The following is a 19,572-nucleotide window of genomic DNA, read 5'->3' as shown; positions in this document are numbered from 1 at the left end:
AATTCACCATTCTGTTCATCCTCACAACAAAGCTATGAGATGGCCTTCCCCTCCCCACCTGCACCCACATCCTACAGAAAAGGAAACCCAGGCTCCGGGAAAGAAAATGGTCTCATTTCACATAGCCATGGCTGCAGCACTCACCTTCTAATTCAAAGTAGGGAGCCGCTATTCCCTCCTCAAAGGATGCACTTCTGTCCCAGGAATTGTTTACCGTGTAGGGGAAGGTTGCATGGCAGCTAGGCAAGGAGGGTTGTTGGCGGCAGGGATCTTCCCCCAAGGCTGGCCTCTCATCACTCTGCACAGAGAAACTTCTGAGACTTCATGTCAAAAGGGAGGAGGTAGTCCCCGGCTGCCTCTCCTGGGGTACATGGGCGTGAGGGAGAGAGACCCATGGACCACGCTGGAGTTCAAGGGGCCAAGTAGCCTGAGCCAGAAGCTGGTAGGATTCCACTTGTGCAATTAAACACCTAGCCCGGTAGTCAGTATAAACTCTGAGCTGCTTATAAAAGACCCCAAACCACCCTCCTTCCCAATTCTATCAGCTAGGATGACCAACTTACCCTGGTTTGCCTGAGACAGTTCAGTTTTAGCGCCAAAAATCCCACATCTAGGGACACCCTCCTTCTTGTCCCTGACAAACCCTACCACCAACCCAAAGGATTTCAGCTGAATCCTGGAAAGAAACGTCATCTTCTGAAGGCACAGCAGCTCAACTTAGAATTTAAAAAATCAGAATACTCAACTGGAGTGAGGCAGCTACCCGGGATGTGTATTAAACTCTTTGAATGTTAAACCCTGAAAGAATACTCATTTCCACAGAGAAATAGTCAGATCTGTGGCCAGATCTGTCAAATTTTTAAAGGCAAGCAGAGTTATTCTCTTTTCTCTATTTATTTTCATATTGGCAAGTAATTAAATTTTCTGGGAAAAACCTTGAGTTAAAAAAAAAAAATGTAACTGGGCTTAAACCACAGGTTGCCAGCTGATAATCTCAGCATGAAAGCATCTTGGGCATCAAATCTGAGAAGAAGGGCTGGAGGAGAAGGCGTTGGTTTTAAAAAGTGTGTTCTGAATTTCCCATTGATCTGAGAGTCTCTTAGTCATGATGCCGAATTCACTTTGAAATTTTAAGTCACATCAAAGGAAGGCTTGAGATTTGCAATCCTAACTAAAAGAATCATGGATTTTCAAAGTTCGAGAGAAAAAATTGTGATAAAAGTCATCGTTTCAACCTCTTCATTTTGCAGAGGAGGAGACCGACCCCAAAGAGTTGGGGTACTGATTAATAACCACTTTCCTGGCCTTGGTTGGAGAGAATTAGAAAGTAGCAAGAACCCCAGGCCTGATTCCCCACTGTAATTAGAAAGCTGGGCCAGACCACGAGGTCATGGGGCTCACTGTGCTCTTACGGCTGGTTGGCCTCTTGGCTCTAGGACTTCTCTGAGGAGCACCCCCTGGTCATCTGCTATGTCACCTGCAGTCTGCGGAGGGGGTGCTCTCAAGGTGTTTGGGTGTGTTTTTTGCACATAAGCCTTCATATTAAAATAATTTTTAAAAAATGAGCTCACAAATGGGACAGGAATGTTTTGACAACTTGCCATTTTGGCCCTTTGAGAACTATTGCCACAAATGAGGAGGGGGGTTTGTTTTGCTGAGAAGGAGAAAAGCCTTGGTGAGAATGGATGCATGAGTTTCCACGGTTATCGGTGCTCGCAGGCCCTCGGCTTGGGTAGGCCCTCGGAGGTTTGCAGAACTGTTTGGATGAGGGCTCACCCTGGGGTACTGCTGCCTGGTGGGAGGACAGCACGGATGGTCAGAGTCTCTGCCACGGCCTCCACACGCCGCGACTCCCCTACAACAGCAGGACAGGGGCCAGAGTGGCGAACTGGCCTGTGGGGTTGGTGGGACTCACTCCAAGGTCTACCTCCATCTTCTCTCTCCAGGGACTCCGACCAGAGAAGTGGAATATCTGGAACTTTGGAAATCACAGAGCAATTTTTAATAACAATTTTGGAGAAAGCTTTAAAACAATCAAGCACCTATTGTTTTTCTTCAAAGACATTTACAAATGTGGAGGATCCACTTAGGGACATACGTATTCTTTTTCTTTTCACAAAACGATTCATTCCTGCTAAATTGAGAAACAAGAAAGTCCAGGCGAGAGGAGGGATTAACCTGAAAAGTAAAACCTTTTTTAATTAAGAAAAATTGTGTACATTCACGCACACACACATACACACATGTCCCCTGAATAACCCCACTTCCTCTGCCCCTTCCCCTCCCTCTCACCTACACCTCTGGCCACTGTATCCCAGAGCAGCTCCTCCAGGCAGCACAGCCCCTTCAAACCAGGGAGCATCGCTGTCTCTCAGCTGTGATCCTGAGTCCAGAAGTCTGGCTTGAGATTGGGGGAGCATCCGGGCCTTGCCCCACTGGCCTGCAGGTGCTCCAGACATGCGTTCCCACACACAATCCTCCCTGAGCCTCTCTTCCCTGACAGAAGAGAAGACCTGTGAGGAAGGAGGGGGGAGTTTTTGCCACCACTAACATCTTCGGTTTTCCACCCAAAAGACCCCTTCTTCTCCACACTCACGCCCCCCACTTCCCCGCGGCTGCTGATTCCTGCAGACAAGTCTAGATAGAGGTCAGCTCATCCTATCCTATTCTAACACCCCTCCTTGTTGAGGTGAAATCTAGGCCCTCACTCTGGTCCTCTGAACTCGTCTCCCAAGTTCAAAACCCTCAAGGAACAGGAAAGAGGGCTGATGGCTGCCTGTTTGGGAGGAGAGAGGAGTCCCTGTGGAACAGGCTATGTGATGACTTTCATTAACCTAACAATGTGAGGGTGTGGACCCTGTCTGGGCCATGTGGAGGGAATGGGTTTGGGACTGTTCCGGGTTCTGCCCTGGAAGAGGTCCACAGCAGTGGTGAGAAGGTGGCCCATCCAGCCTCCAGCCCCATGAGCAAGCTTCCACCTTAAGAACCAGGCATAAAAACAAAAGTTCCCTAGTGTAAAAGAAAAAGCCGCTTTCTCATGAGCACACCAGGAGAGGGGGGACACAGGGTGTCCTAGGGCGGCCACTTCTCTCACTTCTGGTGGTGGGTGACTCCAGGAGGACCCAGAGACCCTCATCCTCAGGCCCCGAGGCCTCCACCTCCCACTCCTCGAATATTTCCAGGCCTGCTGAGTGAGGACTCAGCTGCCTCCCTCTCCTTTCTCCGCTGGAAACAGAAGCTCCAGCGAGTGTTTCTAACTCCTGAGTCCACTCAGCCATGTCCCCCTTGCAAAAGCCTCCCCTTCCTGCACCCCCCTGCACCGAGCCAGCCAATCCGAGGCCTGCGAGCCTCTCCAGACCCATCTCTCAGTGCCCTGGCGGGATAAAACCGGTCGGCGATGCCGGGTGGATGGGAACAAACTTCGCAACCAGGAGAGACTCGGGGCCCAGGGCACCCTCGCGGGCGGACCCAGGCAGTGAGGGCCTGCGGCCAGCCGGCCAGGTATGCTGCCCAGGGGTTGGCTCACAGCTGACTGCGGGAGGGGGTGATTCGAGAAGGGAGAGGGTCCCAGGAAGCCTGGCAGCCTTTTCTCTCCCAAGTTGAAGCTGGCTGAGGCTGGGGCGGCAGAGGAAGAGGGCACACGGGCTGGAGTCTGGGGCTTCCTTGGCGGACCCCCAATCCCGTATCCTCCGGACAGGCATGTGTTAGTTAGGCCAGGCTGAGGTTGGCCACACTTCGCCTAAAAATCGTCCGGCTCCTGCCACGCGACGAAAGTCTAAAGGATAGGGCCTAGGGAGGAGGTCTAAAGCGACGGACATGGAATCTTATGCCCCTTCCCCTGGGTCTATGCAGGGCAGCGACGTGGCGGCGGGCGCGGCAGGGACCTGCGTGAGAAAGCCCTGAGTCCTCGGCGGGCTGCGAGCGACTCCCCGGCGATGCCTCACAACTCCATCAGATCCGGTAAGAAGGCGGCGTGGCCAGGACCCCCGAGCCCCCGCGTCGCCGTGCGTCCGTGCGCGCGCTCGGGTCGGTGGGGCTGGGGAGCGTACGCTCCGGGCTCCCGGGGCCCACCTACGTGGGGACGCAGCTGGGGGCGCCTCGGGCCTGGCTGTCCACTGCGGCTGCCTCGCCGCTCCCGGGCCCTGGGGTCCCCCTCGGCCCGGCAGAGCCGCCCTCCCCAGGCCTTGGTTTCTGCAGACCACACGGAGCGGTGAGCAGCTCTCCGTGGGGATCAAAGGGGTGTCCTTCGCGCCCTACCCCCGTTTTGCATGGCCCATTAGAGTGGGCATCCTGCGCGCTCTCAGGCCCTGGGCCGCGCCGGTGCTGGACTTGCGGTTCCCCTACCCGCGACCTCCAAGCCCTCGTCCCCGGGGGCGCGCAGCTCTTGCCCGTGGCTCCCCGGGCGGGACCGTGAGCCCCGCGCACCTCTCAACCCAACGGGAAAGGAGCCCGTGGTCCGGGGGCCTGGGAGCCGTGAGTGCACTCAGGTGCTTCCGGACTCCTCCTTGCCGAGTACTGGGCAGGCGGGGAGCCGCGCGCGGGGCATCCGGCCTGTGAGGACTGAGCTGCCTCCGGGGCCGAAACCCCTCCTCGGGGCGCCCGGGCCCAGGGCCTTCAAAGCGCTTGGGGTCCCTGGCTGCGGCGCCTGATCCTCCCCACTTCCTGGCCCGTGCCGGCTAGCCTGTGCTGGGAAGGAGCCCTAGGGTCAGCGCCGGTCGGCGAGGTGGGCATGGCCGCCCTGGCGCACAGCAAGTGTGGATAGCAGGCAGAGGCGCGGCCCGGCCCGCGGTGATGGATGGAGTCGGGCCGGCTGCGGGGAAGGCGATTTATGGGGCCAGGGCGCAGCGCTATCGATTTGGGCAGGCGAAGTGAGAGGAAATCAATATTTCAGATGAATTCTCGGCGAATATGAAGTCCCGCTCGGCAAACCGGACATTTGTTATAATAAGGAGGGTCGGATCGGGCGCGGCGCGCGGCTGAGATCTCAATTTAGCCCAGAGCGCCGCGGGTCCGAGCTGCGCCGCGCAGTCTCGGGTCCAGGGGGCCGAGGCGCCACTGTACGAGGTGCAGGGAAGCCCCCAGGGCTCCAGAAGGTTTCTCATGCCGGTTCTCCCTAGGACCAGAGACAGAGTCAGCAGTACGCTCCCTCCCCACCCCGTTCCCCTGCGTGAGTGGGGTCACAGCCGTCCCGGCTGCCCTCTGCGGGTGCGGGGCCGCTTCAGGGGCGCGGAGCAGAGACCTCGCGGCCCTTCCTGGGAGCGGCGGGGTTGGCGAGCAGGGGACCAAGCGGAACTGCCTGGCACCCCCTATCCAACTGCGTTTGGGCACCGCGCAAGCTCCTTGACCACTTTCTGAGGCCAGGACCAGGTTTTAGCCTCTTAGTCTTTAGCCAGCAAAGGGTACAATAACAGACGTCGGCCGGCCTGGGGATCCGGACCGTCTCCGTGGCCGAGCGAGCGGTGTCTGGTGCCGGATCCCACGGCAGGCTGGTCCCGGCCGCTTCCGCTCCGTTCCCCGGTTCGATCTTTCCCCTCTCACCCACCCCGACCTTCCGCTGACCTTCTGGCAGTGGTAGGAGTGGGTGCTCTCGGACCTCGCATTTGCCGTGCTGGACCAGACCCTTTCCCTCTGTCGCTGCTCAACAAATAAGACGAGGTCACGGCCCCTCGGGGTGGCTTGATTTTGTTTTCGCTACTTATTTTCATTCCAGAAGCACTCATTAGAATAAATGGGAATAAAAGAAGGAAGAGAAAAAGACACGATTTATTTTTACTTTATTTTTAATCAGCAACAGGCCCAGATGGTAAGGCGCCGTTTTCCCTTTAGTTCAGATGCGAATCGCGCTTGGGTTTGGGGATGGGGCCGTCCACCCCCGGCAGGGCCAGGGGCAGAGGTATTTTTCCGTCTAGGGGAGGTAGAGGGGCTTTTTCTAGACCCTTCCCAAAGCAAATAAATACAGCCGAAGCCCGGAAGCATGAGACTTTCTCCTTTAGTCTAATTTAATGTTAATAAAGCAGAAGAAAATTGCCTAAAACACAGCTCAGACGGGTCAAAGCTGTGCCCTGATTCTTTTCTAATTCCTCTCTCGGCAAACCTGGAGGAGAGACCCCGTGCCTTTCTGATCGATTTACTTGACGCTGTTACCTATATTTGGAGCTAAAATCATAAGCTGACCCTCCTGTTTTTATAAGCCCATTTCTCTCTTAGGTTTTAGCAGTTTCCCCCCTTCCCCCAGGCATTTCCATTTCCGAGTTCGGCTTTGCCGGGAGAGCACCCACTGAAGTTTTCTCCGGAGCGGGATCCCGGGGCGCGGGCGGCCCGGGGGCTTTTCGCGCGAGAGAGGCCGAGCGCACCGTTTCTAATAACCCGAGACCATCAAAAAAGTTTCCTGCGCGGCCTCTGCCGCCGGCCGCCGCAGCTCACCCTCGGCTCACTCTTGGCGGATCTGGCTTTGCCGAGAGATCTTCCTTTTTCTCTACAACTTTATTCTGAAAGGATATGGAGAGCGAATAAGGAATTATTCTAACGTGCGCTGGTCAGCACTGGGCTGACCCTTCCGTAAAATGCGCTGGGAATTTTGCAGCATCAGGGAACAAAGATTCTCTGAAACCAAAACATTTTTTTTAAATATTCAAGCTATTGAGAAACGATAAATATTGAGAAACCACATAAATATGAAATGTCAATAATACTGTATCATTGAGAGAGTTTAGTAAAAGCAAGTAGGTTGTCATTAAAAGTTATGTGCAATAACTTGCTGAAACCCAGCTCCTGAAAATAGATTATTCAAGTGGTAAAATGAGGTTTAAGATCAAGGAGGAACATGCCTCTAGCTTCCTAGATCTCAGATGTAAAGCCGCCCTCCCTCCTCCTGGTTTTAGAAAGTAGGAAAGGGCGCCAAATGCAGTTGGGAAGGGTCTCTTTTCTTCCCAGGTTTCTCGCCTGGGTTGAAAATAAGGTCTTCTCAGGATGGGACACAGTCTGGAAGAACATAAAGAGGTATTGGGGTTCCTCAATTCATCTTTGTTTCAAGATGGTCCATCCTGCCACCCTCCTCAGTGCAAGTTAATTAGGAGATAATTTAGCTACCTTGTGAATTAGTTTTAAGATAAGTATCTTTTCAAGCTTTGTCACTTTAATTGCCCCACTGATTGATAAGAAGTAATTATTTCTAATTGACACTTTTTTGATGTCTATTGGAAGCATTTATTTGGGAGGATTTTTGGGGGTGGAAGGAAAGTTAATTAATTTTATCCGTCTATACCCAAAAGGACTCTGCCTAATTTTGCTGAAGAGGACAAAGGAAGTGGAGGAAAACACAAAAATCAATCTCATGGAATTTTGATTATTAAGAGATATTTTGGTTCAAAGGAGAGCATCTACTATTATAACAATATGTCAAAACTTTCTATTTATGGCCTCAAATCTCTAATTTTTGTGCGGTACTTGTTTGATGGGTATACATTTTCCCGTGGAAACTCAGAGTCCCTTTATCTGCTGACTTCTTTTCGGGGTAGGTTACTCTGCTTTGTAATTAATTTTTGTAAAAAGTAAGATCAATAGAACTCAATATACTCAGAATAAATGGGATCATTTTCGTAAGAGCTAATTGTAAGAAAGATTTACTAATGGTCATCCTTGTTCTGTAATTATTGATAGAGCTGGGTATAAAGGTGAAACTTTACTTACGAGTGACATGCCTTTTCATACCTAAACCTCGGAGTAAACAGTTTAATCATTCACATCCTCCAGAATATTTTACTGTGAAAGAGAGAAGGAAGGGAAAGAATAAAGAGAAAAAGAAAGACTCTGAAAGGAGGTGATGGGGGAGGGGGAGGAGAGAAAGGGAGAAGGTGGCTGGAGAGAATAAAAATGAAAGAACTTATTTCAGAAAGGAAGGTAGCCAGGTACATGGAACCTTTGCCATTCAATATAAGAAAATCGAAATTCTCCTTCAAAACACACCCTTTGGAACACAATCTCTACCACAGCCCCTACACAACCCCTAACCAGCACCAGAAACTCCCCACTTTCCTGTGCATAAAAAGAAGCAAGATCTTAGGGAGCTGGCTGGTGTGGATCTTGGGTGTCTAGGTGTCAAAGTCTGAATTTGGAGTCCACAAAAAGAAAGCAAGATAATATGCATTGTGCTCTGAGACTTAGAAAGAGATTTGAGTCTTGTTTATTTTTATTATTAAAGCCCTTGTGATCTTCATCCCTAGTTGTGTACCCACAATCTTTTCATAGATAGACTCGTGACTCATTGACATAGGAAAACATTTGCACACTAGCCCAAAGCGGAGACACACTCGCGCACACTCCTGCACGCCTCAAATGAGAGAAGCACCATCAGACAAGATGCGCTCCTGTCGGGTTAATTTCAGCTGGTGCCTTTTTCAATCATTTATGTCTAAAATCTTGTCTCCTTTTAATGATGTTTCTCCCAGATTACGTGGAGCTGAAAGAATGAGGAAACGTTTTAAATGAAAAAAGAAATTTAAGACGCACAAACAGCAGATAATATCGCATACCAACCTCACTATTAGTGAAACTGAAAAAATATATAAATAATGCAAAAAAAAATCAGCAAGGGAGAGTTTAGTAATGGAAAATTCCCCCGCAATTAAATGAAACAGTAATTTAGTGGAGATATGCCTGAATGAATTAGCATTTATTAATTGGTTCTCATAAAAACAATTTGTGCGTGTGTGTTTGGGGAGGAGTGTTTAAGGTATATATTTTTCATAGGAAAAGTTCCTCAAATATTCACATCAAATTATGTAGCAATCACATTCTATTTTGTGAAAAATCCCAATTCTCTCACCGGCGAATTTCACCTGCGCACAAAGAACGTGGGGATAAGAGAGAGGAACCCCTTTCAGATCAGAAGAATGATGCCAGTCCTCTCTTGGGACATTTCCAAGTGTGAAACCAATGGGGGACACGTTGGCAGAGTCTGCTATGCTTAGGAACATCCAAACCCGGTCCTGAGCGGACTCCCAAGCGACCCCTCTCCTCTGGGGCACAACTGACTGAGGCAGAGGAGTCTGCCTTGTGGCTCTGCCCCCTTCTCCCCCAGCCTGCCCCAGCATCCTAGCCGGCTCAGGCAGGAAGCGCAGTTTGTAATCTCAGCGAGGAGCTTGCTAGGGTTGACTGGTGCATGGATGTGTTTACTTTCTCTCGCCACAGTTGGTCTGTCTTCAGTTCTAAGCATTTTAAAGCTGCTCTACTTATCAATCCAAGAGGTGCCGAGTTCTCAGTTGCGCTGAGAAAGCTTTGAGCTCTGTGGTTCTGAGGACACAAGGAGCTGAAAGATAAAAGAAACAATTTTGTTTAAGGAAAAAAAGATGATTTTAAAAGGAGGAGGCAGAGGAATGAGCCCCCATTCTGGACTGTGTTTGCTTTTATTTTAGTGGGAACGTGGGGAAAGGCAGAGTCACTGGCCCCCACCAGCCCCGACTCCCTTCAGAGACAGAACTTGAGGGTGTAAAATACCCTCTAAAAGGGGAGAATGCACCCCCACACTCAGTTTTTGGGGGAGTGATTCTTTCTGGGTCCAGACGGAAACACCTCAGCCCAGGTGTTTTTGGAGAGGGAGCTCAAAGGCATTCTGCCTAAGAAATGTGTGTAATGACTGCTTCCAACAGAGGTTCTAGATTCTTCTCTTTGGAGGAAGGACTATAAAGAACAAGAATCCAGGCATCTCCTGCTTCCTGAAAACTTCGCCCCCCCAGGCCAATCCCAGTTCATCCAGTCCATGGTCAGTGACCCCAGGATGGAGTCTCTGGGTCAGATGGGGTGGGCAGAGGCTTCTGCCTTTCCTTATTTATCTGTGGTCATGACACTTCCAAATAGACCTTCGAGGGTTCATAATCATTTCCTCAGGTCCAGAGTTAGGGCTGACAAGCCATTTAGGTTTCTGAAAGCCCCTCTGGATCCCTCCCTCGGCCAGGTAGAAACACGATGAGCAAATATCTCTCACATGGGCCACAGACCAGAAAAGTCTTCACAGGAAGATCTCTGTTCTAACCCACAAGTCGTGTCACTGAGTCTGGGCTTTGCCTGGACTGGGGCTCCTTCCTCAGGAATGGGCCTGGGTGGAAACCAGAGTCTCCTTACTGAGGCATGCCCCAGATCAAAGGGAGGGAAGTTCAGGAGGCCGCCATGGGTATTTGGGTCCTGTCTCTGTGTTTATTCTTGGGGATATTCTGTAGTCCTGAATGGCATAGAAGATGCCAAGTGTCACCAAGGCTCAGCACAGCCAGCCCACAGCCCCGCAGCTCTGCCAATGCCATTTTTATAGCCAAAGAGAGAGAACCCACACACAAGAGCTGAACAGACCCTGGCACTCAGGGAGCCCTCAGTAAACAGAGGCTGTAGTTATTATCTCTGAGGGTTGTTTCATCCATCGTTTCATTTAATTCTCAGGACTCTGGCAGGCAGATATTGTTATTGACATTTTTACAGAAGAGAAGGGAATTGATGCTCAGAGAGGTTGATCTGACCCCAGCCCCCCTTTCCACTGCCTACCTTCCCAAGTCCAGCTCATCAAAACTCCTTGCAGCATAGATGGTTCACACTTGCACCTCCATTGGGAACTCAAGCCAGAACCCTTGGTGAGAAGGCACAAGGGCCTGTACTAAGAGAAACAGGCAGGACTATCAGTCTATCAGCTTGCTTTCCTTTTCAGTACCCCTAACTCTCCAGCTCAATTAAAATAGATCCTTTTTCAGGGAACTTCTCAGTCTTCGCATCTGCAAAGTGGGAGAAGTGGTCCCTATCTGGATGTTCCTCCTAAAAGTCACTGTAAGGAGGAAGGAGATGATCAGCCACTAGGAAAGGCAGAGAAAGGGGGTGTTCTTTGAGCACATTCCCCCAAGGCTGCCATGTTTCCACGAGCACCCAAAAAAGCAGCTATTGTCAGGCACCTCAATAAATCGTAGACCAGCAAGGAATTTACAAGGAAGTTGGCACCTGCAAACCACACTTGGCCTCCCTGCCTGCATCCATTTCAGAAGCTGAGTGAGTGGGTGTGATGGAAACAGCTTCAGAGTTACTGGGAAGACCCACCCACAAAGGCAGGGGCCGTCACGGGTGCCTGTCAACGGGCAGCAAGTTTAGGTTCAGGTTCCTTCCTTCTGCTGCTTCCTCGGGGTTCCTCTCACTTAAGAGTTTAAAAACAAGTCGTCTGCTCCTTCAGAGCCTCCACCAAGGTTCAACTTGTAACATTACCTGGAAAAGGATTTAATTTTGATGTTTTCACGTTTTGGTGTGGAGAGTGGCCACCCACCTCCTGGGCTGGTTGCATTTCTTGGATGAAAACTCATCTTTGGTTTAAGCAGAGAGAGAGATTGAGAAAGATAAAACATTTCTTCCCTCCTTCTTTTAACTCTTTTCCTTCCTCTCCAGTCTTCAGCCACAATGCTCATCAGTTTCGTCTTTTGCACTTGTTCTTCTAAGTGGCCTTGGAGTGACCTGAGTAGTTAATGCTAATTAGTCCACAGGGACATATTGTCGCCGTCAGACCAGCACAGCAGAGAGGTCAGGGAGCTGGTTGGGTGACACATCTAAGAGGGAAAACAGCTTAATCTGCTGCCATCACGTGAACTACGTGTTTGCACACATGCAGGGCCCTCTGTGTGTGTTGCGTTTTTGATTCCTCAGCTTCTCGAGGGGGACGGCAGAATTTATTCCTAGGATAAGCTCAGAGGCTGTGAGGCGTCAAGAGGGTGAGGAAGTTTTGAAGTCACTGTGAAGCCAGGGCCATGTGGCAGCCTCCCCATCTCTTCAGGCAGAAGGAGGGGGCTACGCCTTGGAGGGTTTGCCCTTGATCCAGACATTGCTGCTTCCTCCCTATGTGACCGTAGGCAAGTCAGTAGTCTCTCTGGGCTTGAATTTCCTCATCTGCGTAAAATACAGGAATGTTGCAGGGCTTCCAGGAAGTACTGAAAGTAAAACCAGTAGCCTCACCTGGCGCAAAGCAGCTACCCAAGAAATGTTTTCCTGTTCCACACAGTGGTCACCAGGGAGGAGAGTCTCCAAAAATTCTCCTGGGCAGATGCAAAAACATGACATTGTCTTAGTATTTCCTATGAAACTCTTCCATGAGTGATTTGAAATACAGCGTTGAAACTTTGTTCCAGCTAAAATTTAAGACAGACCTTTTAATATTCCACATGGAAAAGATAATAGGCCTGCTGCCTGGGGGTGTTGGGTTAAACGAAAGGGTACCTGGGAAGTGCTGACTGAAAGCCCTATGGCCCTGAACAGCTGCTACCACAGCCCACTCTGGAAAAGGATCCTTATTTCATTTTACCGGAAAACACAGTGATAGAGGAAGCAGTAGGCTTGTGATAGAATGGGCTGTCCATGGACTTTATGGTGGAATCCAGAACATTCCAGGGTTTTAGTAGAATTGGTTTTAGAGGAAAGACGAGTCGAAGTGGGAGTGCTGTGTGTGTAGCTAAGACAGGGCCACAGGAAGATGTGTCTTGGGTACTTGGTATTAATTGACGCAGAACTATACATTTATTTAAAAAAAAATAAAAACCCACTAATCTGTCTTCTCTCTCCCTCTCCGTTCCCGTCTTATATTTTCCTACCTTGTATAATAATAATCCAGCTTTGGCATGATAGCAAACCCTGGTTGACATTTAAAAGTCTATGATTAGCTGAGCACAAATCACTGACTCCAAGTCTGGTTTGCTCCTTCACTCGAACACTGAGATAGTTTTGAGTCCCGTCAAAACGGAGGCAGCAGGAGGGGGACACCTGCTCTGACATCTGGCTGTAACTTCAAGGTGGGAACCAGGAGGAGGAAAGAGCCTGGGAGGGAGGGTGTTGGGCAGGAGAGGTACTGGGGACAGGTAGTAACCAGCTGGAATCTGAGGGTCAGAGGTTTAAGTCAATCTAACAAGCCATCGTGGAGTGCTGCCCACCATGTGCAGGGCACCATGCCAGAGACGGCGGCATTCGCTGCCCAGGTAGTTGGGGTAAATGACGGGGGTGAGAGGCACCTTCTCGGGGCAGGGAGCTAGAGTCTCATGATTCCCTTTCAAGGGGACAGACCCACAGCACCAGGAGGGGAAATAATCAGACAAAGCAACTCAGTGGTGGGACAAGGACTGAAAACTAACAACGCGGTTGGTGGGAGCACCAAAGGTCATCTATCTCGAACAGCCCACCCCAGTACAACCAAGTCGTTGCCGATAGCAGAAAAACCTCATCTGACCTTCTTGAGTCTGATCGATCCCTGGAACACTCGTTGTTCCAGAAAGGCGGCATGTGAGGCTGTGTAGGATCAGCCAGCTCCATGAGGGTCCTCAGTGGGGCTGCAGAAGGGGGCTACTGGCCAGCTCATGGCAAAACGTTGCAGAGCTGTAGGTGCAAATGCCGTGGAGTCACGCCCGCTTTTGCCAAAACACAACACTTTCTGAGCACTTCCGATGCCTACTGCAGTGCCTTCAGAAATTTGCAGACTTGGTAAGACGTCCCCCTCTAGGCCTCCTGTCTTCTTGACAGTGTGACAAGACCCTGTATTCTGTGACAATAGGACAGCACCCCATCCCGGGAAGATCCTGTGTCCTCCACACCCCCCTCTCCTGCTGGCCGCAGCGCTGTCTGCACAGGTGCCCCTACCTGGGACCCACCTGCCCCAGGCCTTGGGCTCACCCTTTCGGGATGGGACCAGCTCTCAAGAGTCCCTCAGGCAGTGACACAGTTGCTGTCCTGATTGCTTTCTCACAGTTGCTGTCCTCGGGGCCTGGCTGGGTCCTGCTGGCTGGAAGGCGTCCATCTCCCCAGGAGATCTGAGGCCAGGAACACATCATGCCCATGCCACTCACCATCCCCACACCCCTGGAAGTCACTCTCTGTACCACAGTGTAGACACAATTGTGCACAGCCTTCTATTGTCTGAGGCCGTTTTGCATGTGTTCGTCCATCGGCCCCACGTAGATGGTGCCTGTCTTGAGGCCAGGGGGGCTGTCTTTCCCCTTGGGTGAGGACAAAAGGGAGCACTTATGAGGCTGGGCCTTGGAGGTCAGACACATCTGGTTTTGAATCCCTGTTCAGCTGCCTACACCTGCGTGATGGGGAGCCCTTTACCTCACAGTTACGTGGACTCACAGTTCCCACCTCGGTAGGCTGCTGTGGGGGCCACTGACCTCCTCAGTCACATGCTGTCCACATCCCAGCTATCCTGGGCCAACCCAGCTCAAGCGCCACCTCCCCCTACAGCCTTCTGAGATTCCTTTCTGTCTTCCAAGCTCCCCAAGGCCCCCAGCACTTCACTTTCATGGCATATTTTGCAGTCTACTTTGTGTAGGAATATCTATCTCTATGGCTCTTACCTTCCAGACTTGAGCTCCTTGAACACACAGGAGGACGTATGCCTGGTACATCACAGGAGTTTCATAGGTTTTTATTGCACCAAATAGTCTACCTAGACCCAGAGGTGTTCAAAGCCAAAAGGACTCACAGATGAGGCCCTGTTGCCACATTTTACCAACGAGGAAAACTGAGACCCAGAGAGGTGTGCCTTGCCCCAGACTCCACAGGCTTTGTGGCAGAGCAGGGGCCTCACGCTCGTCACCAGGGATCTCTCCAGGACAATGTGCTGCCTTTCAGAGCCTGGCTCAGGGCAGAGTGAGGCCTGATCCAAGCCCAGGGAGCACTGGCCGTGGCCTGTTCTGAGTGAGCCTGACCCAGGGGAATGAGAGGAAGGGCCCCCATAGCTGCTGATGGGGCTGGGGAAGCCCAGTGAGAGCTGCCAAGATACACGGACATGCAAATGCACACACGTACTCAAACACACGCTCGCATGTATGCACATGCAACATACATACTCCCTTACACACAGATGTACAGAGACACACATTTATGTAGTTACACACCTCCACACAGCCAAGGCTGGGACTAGGGGGAGGCACAAAGTCACCAAGGGTGCAAAATTTAAGGAAGCTCTCACTCTTGGTCTCATGTAAAAGCAGGGTCAGCACTGAGAGTGAGGGTCTCCTTAAATTTTGTACTCTGGATGCCTGGCTGTCCTCGCCCTAGTCCCCTATATGACCCACATGCCCCATGCTCAGTTACACCCACACTCATGCATGTGTGGGAGACGTACTCACACACATGTACTTACACACATACCTGCAATACTCACCCTCTCACACACATTAACACACTAGGAAGAAGCCTTTACAAGGTACACGTGTGTGTAGAACACTGTCCTAGGTCTGTGGGTGAAAGAAAAGGAAGGTCAAAGAAGCCCCTGCTCTCAGAGACCCCAAGAGCCACGGCCATGAAATTACCAGTGCACCTGATAAGTCCCAACTGAGTCCGCAGTTGCTGAGACGACCCCAATAATGGATGTGGTGGGGAGAAGGAGGTCTCAGACATCTGGGGAATCCACTCTGTGCTGTGGATCAACTCAGATCAGTTTAGGCATGCGGCCACCAACCTGTGACCTTGCTGTCCTTCAACCTATGATTTGAGATCTGAGCAGAACTCTGGTGTCCAGCCCTAACCCTGTCCCCAGGCCTTCATTTAAGTTATGTGACATCAGTGGCCATGGGGCCCTGCAGAGACCTTGGTTTCAGATGAGACCCATGGACAGTCAGTTATTTGCACAGATCACTTGTCTGGCCAGTATCAGAGCCGCCAGCACCACTCAGTCTCTGGGGTTCATGGTGACTCTTCCAAGGAGGTGACAACAAGGAGGTGGGCAACAGCAGCAGGATTTGCCTATTGTAGGATCTATTGGTCCCCAAGGATGATGCCACTGAAGGCAGGTGGCTAAGGGCTGTCACTGGCGGGCTCCTCTGCTCAGACCATGAGAATATCCCCTCTCACCTTCTGCCCTCGCTCAGAATTCCCAGGCGGCCCTGCCCCCTAAGCCCATTGTGAACACGCATGCTCTGTTCACTAAAACCTGCAGGGGAAGTGCAATCTCACGGATGTGCAAAGCCTTGCTTGTTACAGCAGCTGCACGAACTGATTATTACAAACAGTATGGTGTCATCGTGAATATTTCATAAATTTGTTCAACAAACACTTGTATAACTTTCCTTTTTTTTTCTTTCTTTTTTTTTTTAAAGATTTTATTTTTTTTCCTATTTCTCCCCAAAGCCGCCCAGTAGATAGTTGTATATTCTTCGTTGTGGGTCCTTCTAGTTGTGGCATGTGGGATGCTGCCTCAGCGTGGTTTGATGAGCAGTGCCACGTCCGCGCCCAGGATTCGAACCAACGAAACACTGGGCCGCCTGCAGCGGAGCGCGCGAACTTAACCACTCGGCCACGGGGCCAGCCCCTTGTATAACTTTCATAAATCAGTGATTCTCAAACGGTGCTTCCCAGCAGACTGGGCAGACTTGCTCACTGATATAATGAAATTGAGCAATAGAGGCAGGAAAAAGTACATTTGTGGGTAAAATATCTTCGAGTTAAAGGTGTAAGGTTTTTTATTTAATGGCCGCTACCTCACATTTTCCTTAGGACCTAGGATCTGATTTAGGGGCGCATTTTAATTTTCGCTATATTGAGCTGTTTTGTGGTGTTCTTGGCAGAACACTGTGGGTGACCTCACAGGTGGCCCGTCTCCTGCCAAGTGTCAGAACAGCTAGTGTTGATGTGGTTGGAATTGCCTGGCATCCACATAGCAGCCACAGCCCCCCAATTCTGTGAAACGACAAAATCCATATGCCTGCATCAGAAGGCATCCCCAGCATTTCCATCACAAGAATTGACATTGTCACCATCTAAAGAAAGGAGCCAAGTCCCTGCACCCCCTCCTCTCATCTTTACTTTTCCCAACAAAACTCCCTCCTTTCCAGGCACATGATATAGCACGTGTGTATCAGTCATTTAAGGAACCCAATCGCTTTGTGGCATTGTAAGAACAAACACAGAAAGGGTGGGCTGGATCCAGGCCTCCTGTTACCCGCTTCCCTGGGCATGCCTCCACTTGCCTGTCACACCGGGTACAAGTTGCCTCTTTGTCTCGTTCTCAGCTTCCCTGGTACAAACCTAGAGCCAGGACACCTCTCCTTGAGATTTCTTCTGAAGATCCTGTCACCCCTGAACTTTCCATCCCAACTACCCAATTTAGTCAGCTCGAGCTGTTATAACAAAATGCCACAGACTGGGTGACTTAAACTACAAGCATTTATTTCTCACAGTTCTGGAGGCTGGAAGTCGAAGATCAGAGTGCCAGTATGGCCAGGTCCGGTTAGGGCTCTCTTCTTGGATTGCAGACGGCTGCCCTCACGCTCTATCCCCCATGGCCTTTCCTCAGTGCATGTGCTGGAGAGAGAAAGAGAGATCTAGTGTGTCTTCCTGTTCTTAAAGGGCACTAATCCCATCATGGGGGCCCCACCCTCATGACCTCTTCTAACCCCAATTACCTCCCAATGGCCCCATCTCCAACTACCATCACCCTGGGGGTTGGGACTTCAACATAGGAATATTCAGCCCATAACGCCACCCGTTGACATTATGATTTATTTTTCTCCTTCTTGGCACATAGACCACTTGGTCCACTCCCCAGAGATGCTTCTAGCCCTCTACAGCCCTGTGATGAACTGTCTCCTCTCTTCCTGGCCTGTTTCTCTCCTGAGTGGGTGCTCAGTCTGGACCCTGTGCCTGGATCACCTCAGGTTTTACTCCAGCTCCTAACAAAGCACCTGGTGTCCCTTCACTCTCTGATTCTGACTCTCTGGCATCCCTGCACTTGTCTGGCAGTGCCTGTGCCAGTCTCTCACTGAGTCTTCCCCCTCCCAATGCTCAATTACCCCCAGTTCTTGTGACATGCTCTGACCCAACCATGTGTCCCCAGGCCACACAATCCTTGAGTTCTACTCTAATATTCAGTTCAGTAAGTAAACATCTACTGAGCTCTTTGGTATGGCAGGCATGGAGTTAGGCTTTGGGCTTACAGAACTCAAGGACCGTGCCTCTGCCTTCATGCTGACATTCGAGAGAGAGAGGAAGGCAGACTGGACGTTTAGCCACAAGTAAAGCAAGAAAGGAAAGGCTTCAGTGCAGATAGACGCGAAACGCTGAGCTGCGGATGAGTAGGGGTGAGAGGGGCAGAATTCTACCAGGGAACTCTAAGGAGGGACCAGCAGGAGCAGAAACATGGAGTCTTAAGAGTGTGTGCAGGTGCCAGGGACCAGAGTCAGCTCCGGGTGAAGGGGACAGCAATGGAAAGACAGGTGGAGTTCATTCAAACTGTGGGGTCTTTGACAAGAGAAGGCTAAGGTGTTAATTCTAGGCCCGCCATCAGGAAGCCTGGGTCACATGCACTCAGTGCACATGTTTGCGGGCATTTTACTCACCTGTGCATGAAACTTCCATCCTCACTTGGCTTGACTTCACACTTTCATCATTGTCTCTTTTCATATTGCTTTTAGCTCTCTTGCCAGAGCCACATACCTACTTTGCCCTCTTTGGGCTTTGTGGTGTGTTTATTAAGTGAAACAGCTTGGCAATGATCTGTGATAGCTGGATGATTGGTATTATCAAATTGTTCCGATTTCTCTCCTTTCCCAGCCCTGTTCCAGAGAATCCTAGCCTGGTGATTTTCCAAAATAATCTTAGAGTCCTACTTGTACTTCCTTTTAATCCAATCATTAACAGGTATACAAACCGAGAAGATTCCATCTGACCTCTCTGACCGGACTTCCCTCTATTTCCGTATGCAAACCTATGCTTCAGCCGACTAGTCATTGTTTCCAAAACACACCGTGTACATTCCCACCTCTGTGCCTTTGCCTATTCAATGGCAGCTGCCTGGAATGCCATCCACACTCCCACCCACTCGACAAAGTTCTGCTTAAGTCCCACCTCCTTAACCAGACCCTCTCTGACACCCTCACCTTTGGGGACCATCCAGTCTAACTTCCCACTATACCTACTCCGCCTACCTCACTTGGCACTCGTACCCCTTACCAGCAAACATCACTCATCTTCTGGCACTGAGGTCCTTCCTGTGAGCTAGGCAGGAGTGAGAACTCCTTAGGTTCTCTCTATATTCCCAGCACTTTACCCAAAATTCTTTGTGCAGTGAGGGCTCCACAAATGTCCGTGATGGTAATCTTCACATAATTCTCCAATAACATGTTTTATTGTTTTTCCAGTTGACCTAACTTGTACGTTCAAGTTTGTAAATGAAGTTTTCCCCATACGAAGCACACTTGATCTGTTCACATGATATTGTTGTAATTACCCCTCTATTTTCTTTATAAGAAGTGGCGCACTGTGGGACTGAGGAAACAAGGAATGCAGCCTTTGAGGGAGTCTGATATATGGGACACTTCCTTAGTCCCGTGGGCATCTTGCTGGCCCGGGCTCAGATGCAGGGTGACGAGGCTGGGCAGCAGTGACCACTGGAAGTAGCGAATTCTGCCAGGCCTGGGCAAGCCTGACCCAACAGAGGACGTTCCTGGTGGATGCTGGGTGTTGGCCTGGCAGGGTGGCTGGTCAGATTTAGAGCCCATCTCTGAGGACCAGTGGTTACAAGATTCTGCAGGTTGGGAAGAAAACTCCCCAAACAATAGCTGGCACGTAGTAGTT

General features: G+C 50.6%; 1 protein-coding gene across 11 annotated transcripts in view; it reads left to right on the top strand.

Moving 5' to 3' along the window:
* Positions 1-3,367: 3,367 nt before the first annotated feature.
* PAX8 (paired box 8) overlaps positions 3,368-19,572 on the top strand; it is a 59,083-nt gene continuing 42,878 nt past the window's right edge. For 10 of the 11 annotated variants that reach the window (XM_023618752.2, XM_023618750.2, XM_023618753.2 and 7 more), the window contains exons 1-2: positions 3,383-3,501; positions 3,853-3,960. In XM_023618752.2, the coding sequence (XP_023474520.1) occupies positions 3,936-3,960 (25 nt within the window). In that variant the 5' untranslated portion in view covers positions 3,383-3,501; positions 3,853-3,935. Of the gene's footprint in view, positions 3,502-3,852; positions 3,961-19,572 lie in introns of all 11 variants that reach the window. The other variant, XM_023618754.2, reaches the window with a different exon arrangement.

This window comes from Equus caballus, chromosome 15 (assembly GCF_041296265.1).
Source record: "Equus caballus isolate H_3958 breed thoroughbred chromosome 15, TB-T2T, whole genome shotgun sequence".
NCBI classification, from domain to species: domain Eukaryota; kingdom Metazoa; phylum Chordata; class Mammalia; order Perissodactyla; family Equidae; genus Equus; species Equus caballus.
Note: the sequence above shows the minus strand (reverse complement) of the source record. Positions and strands in the feature narration are given on the sequence as shown.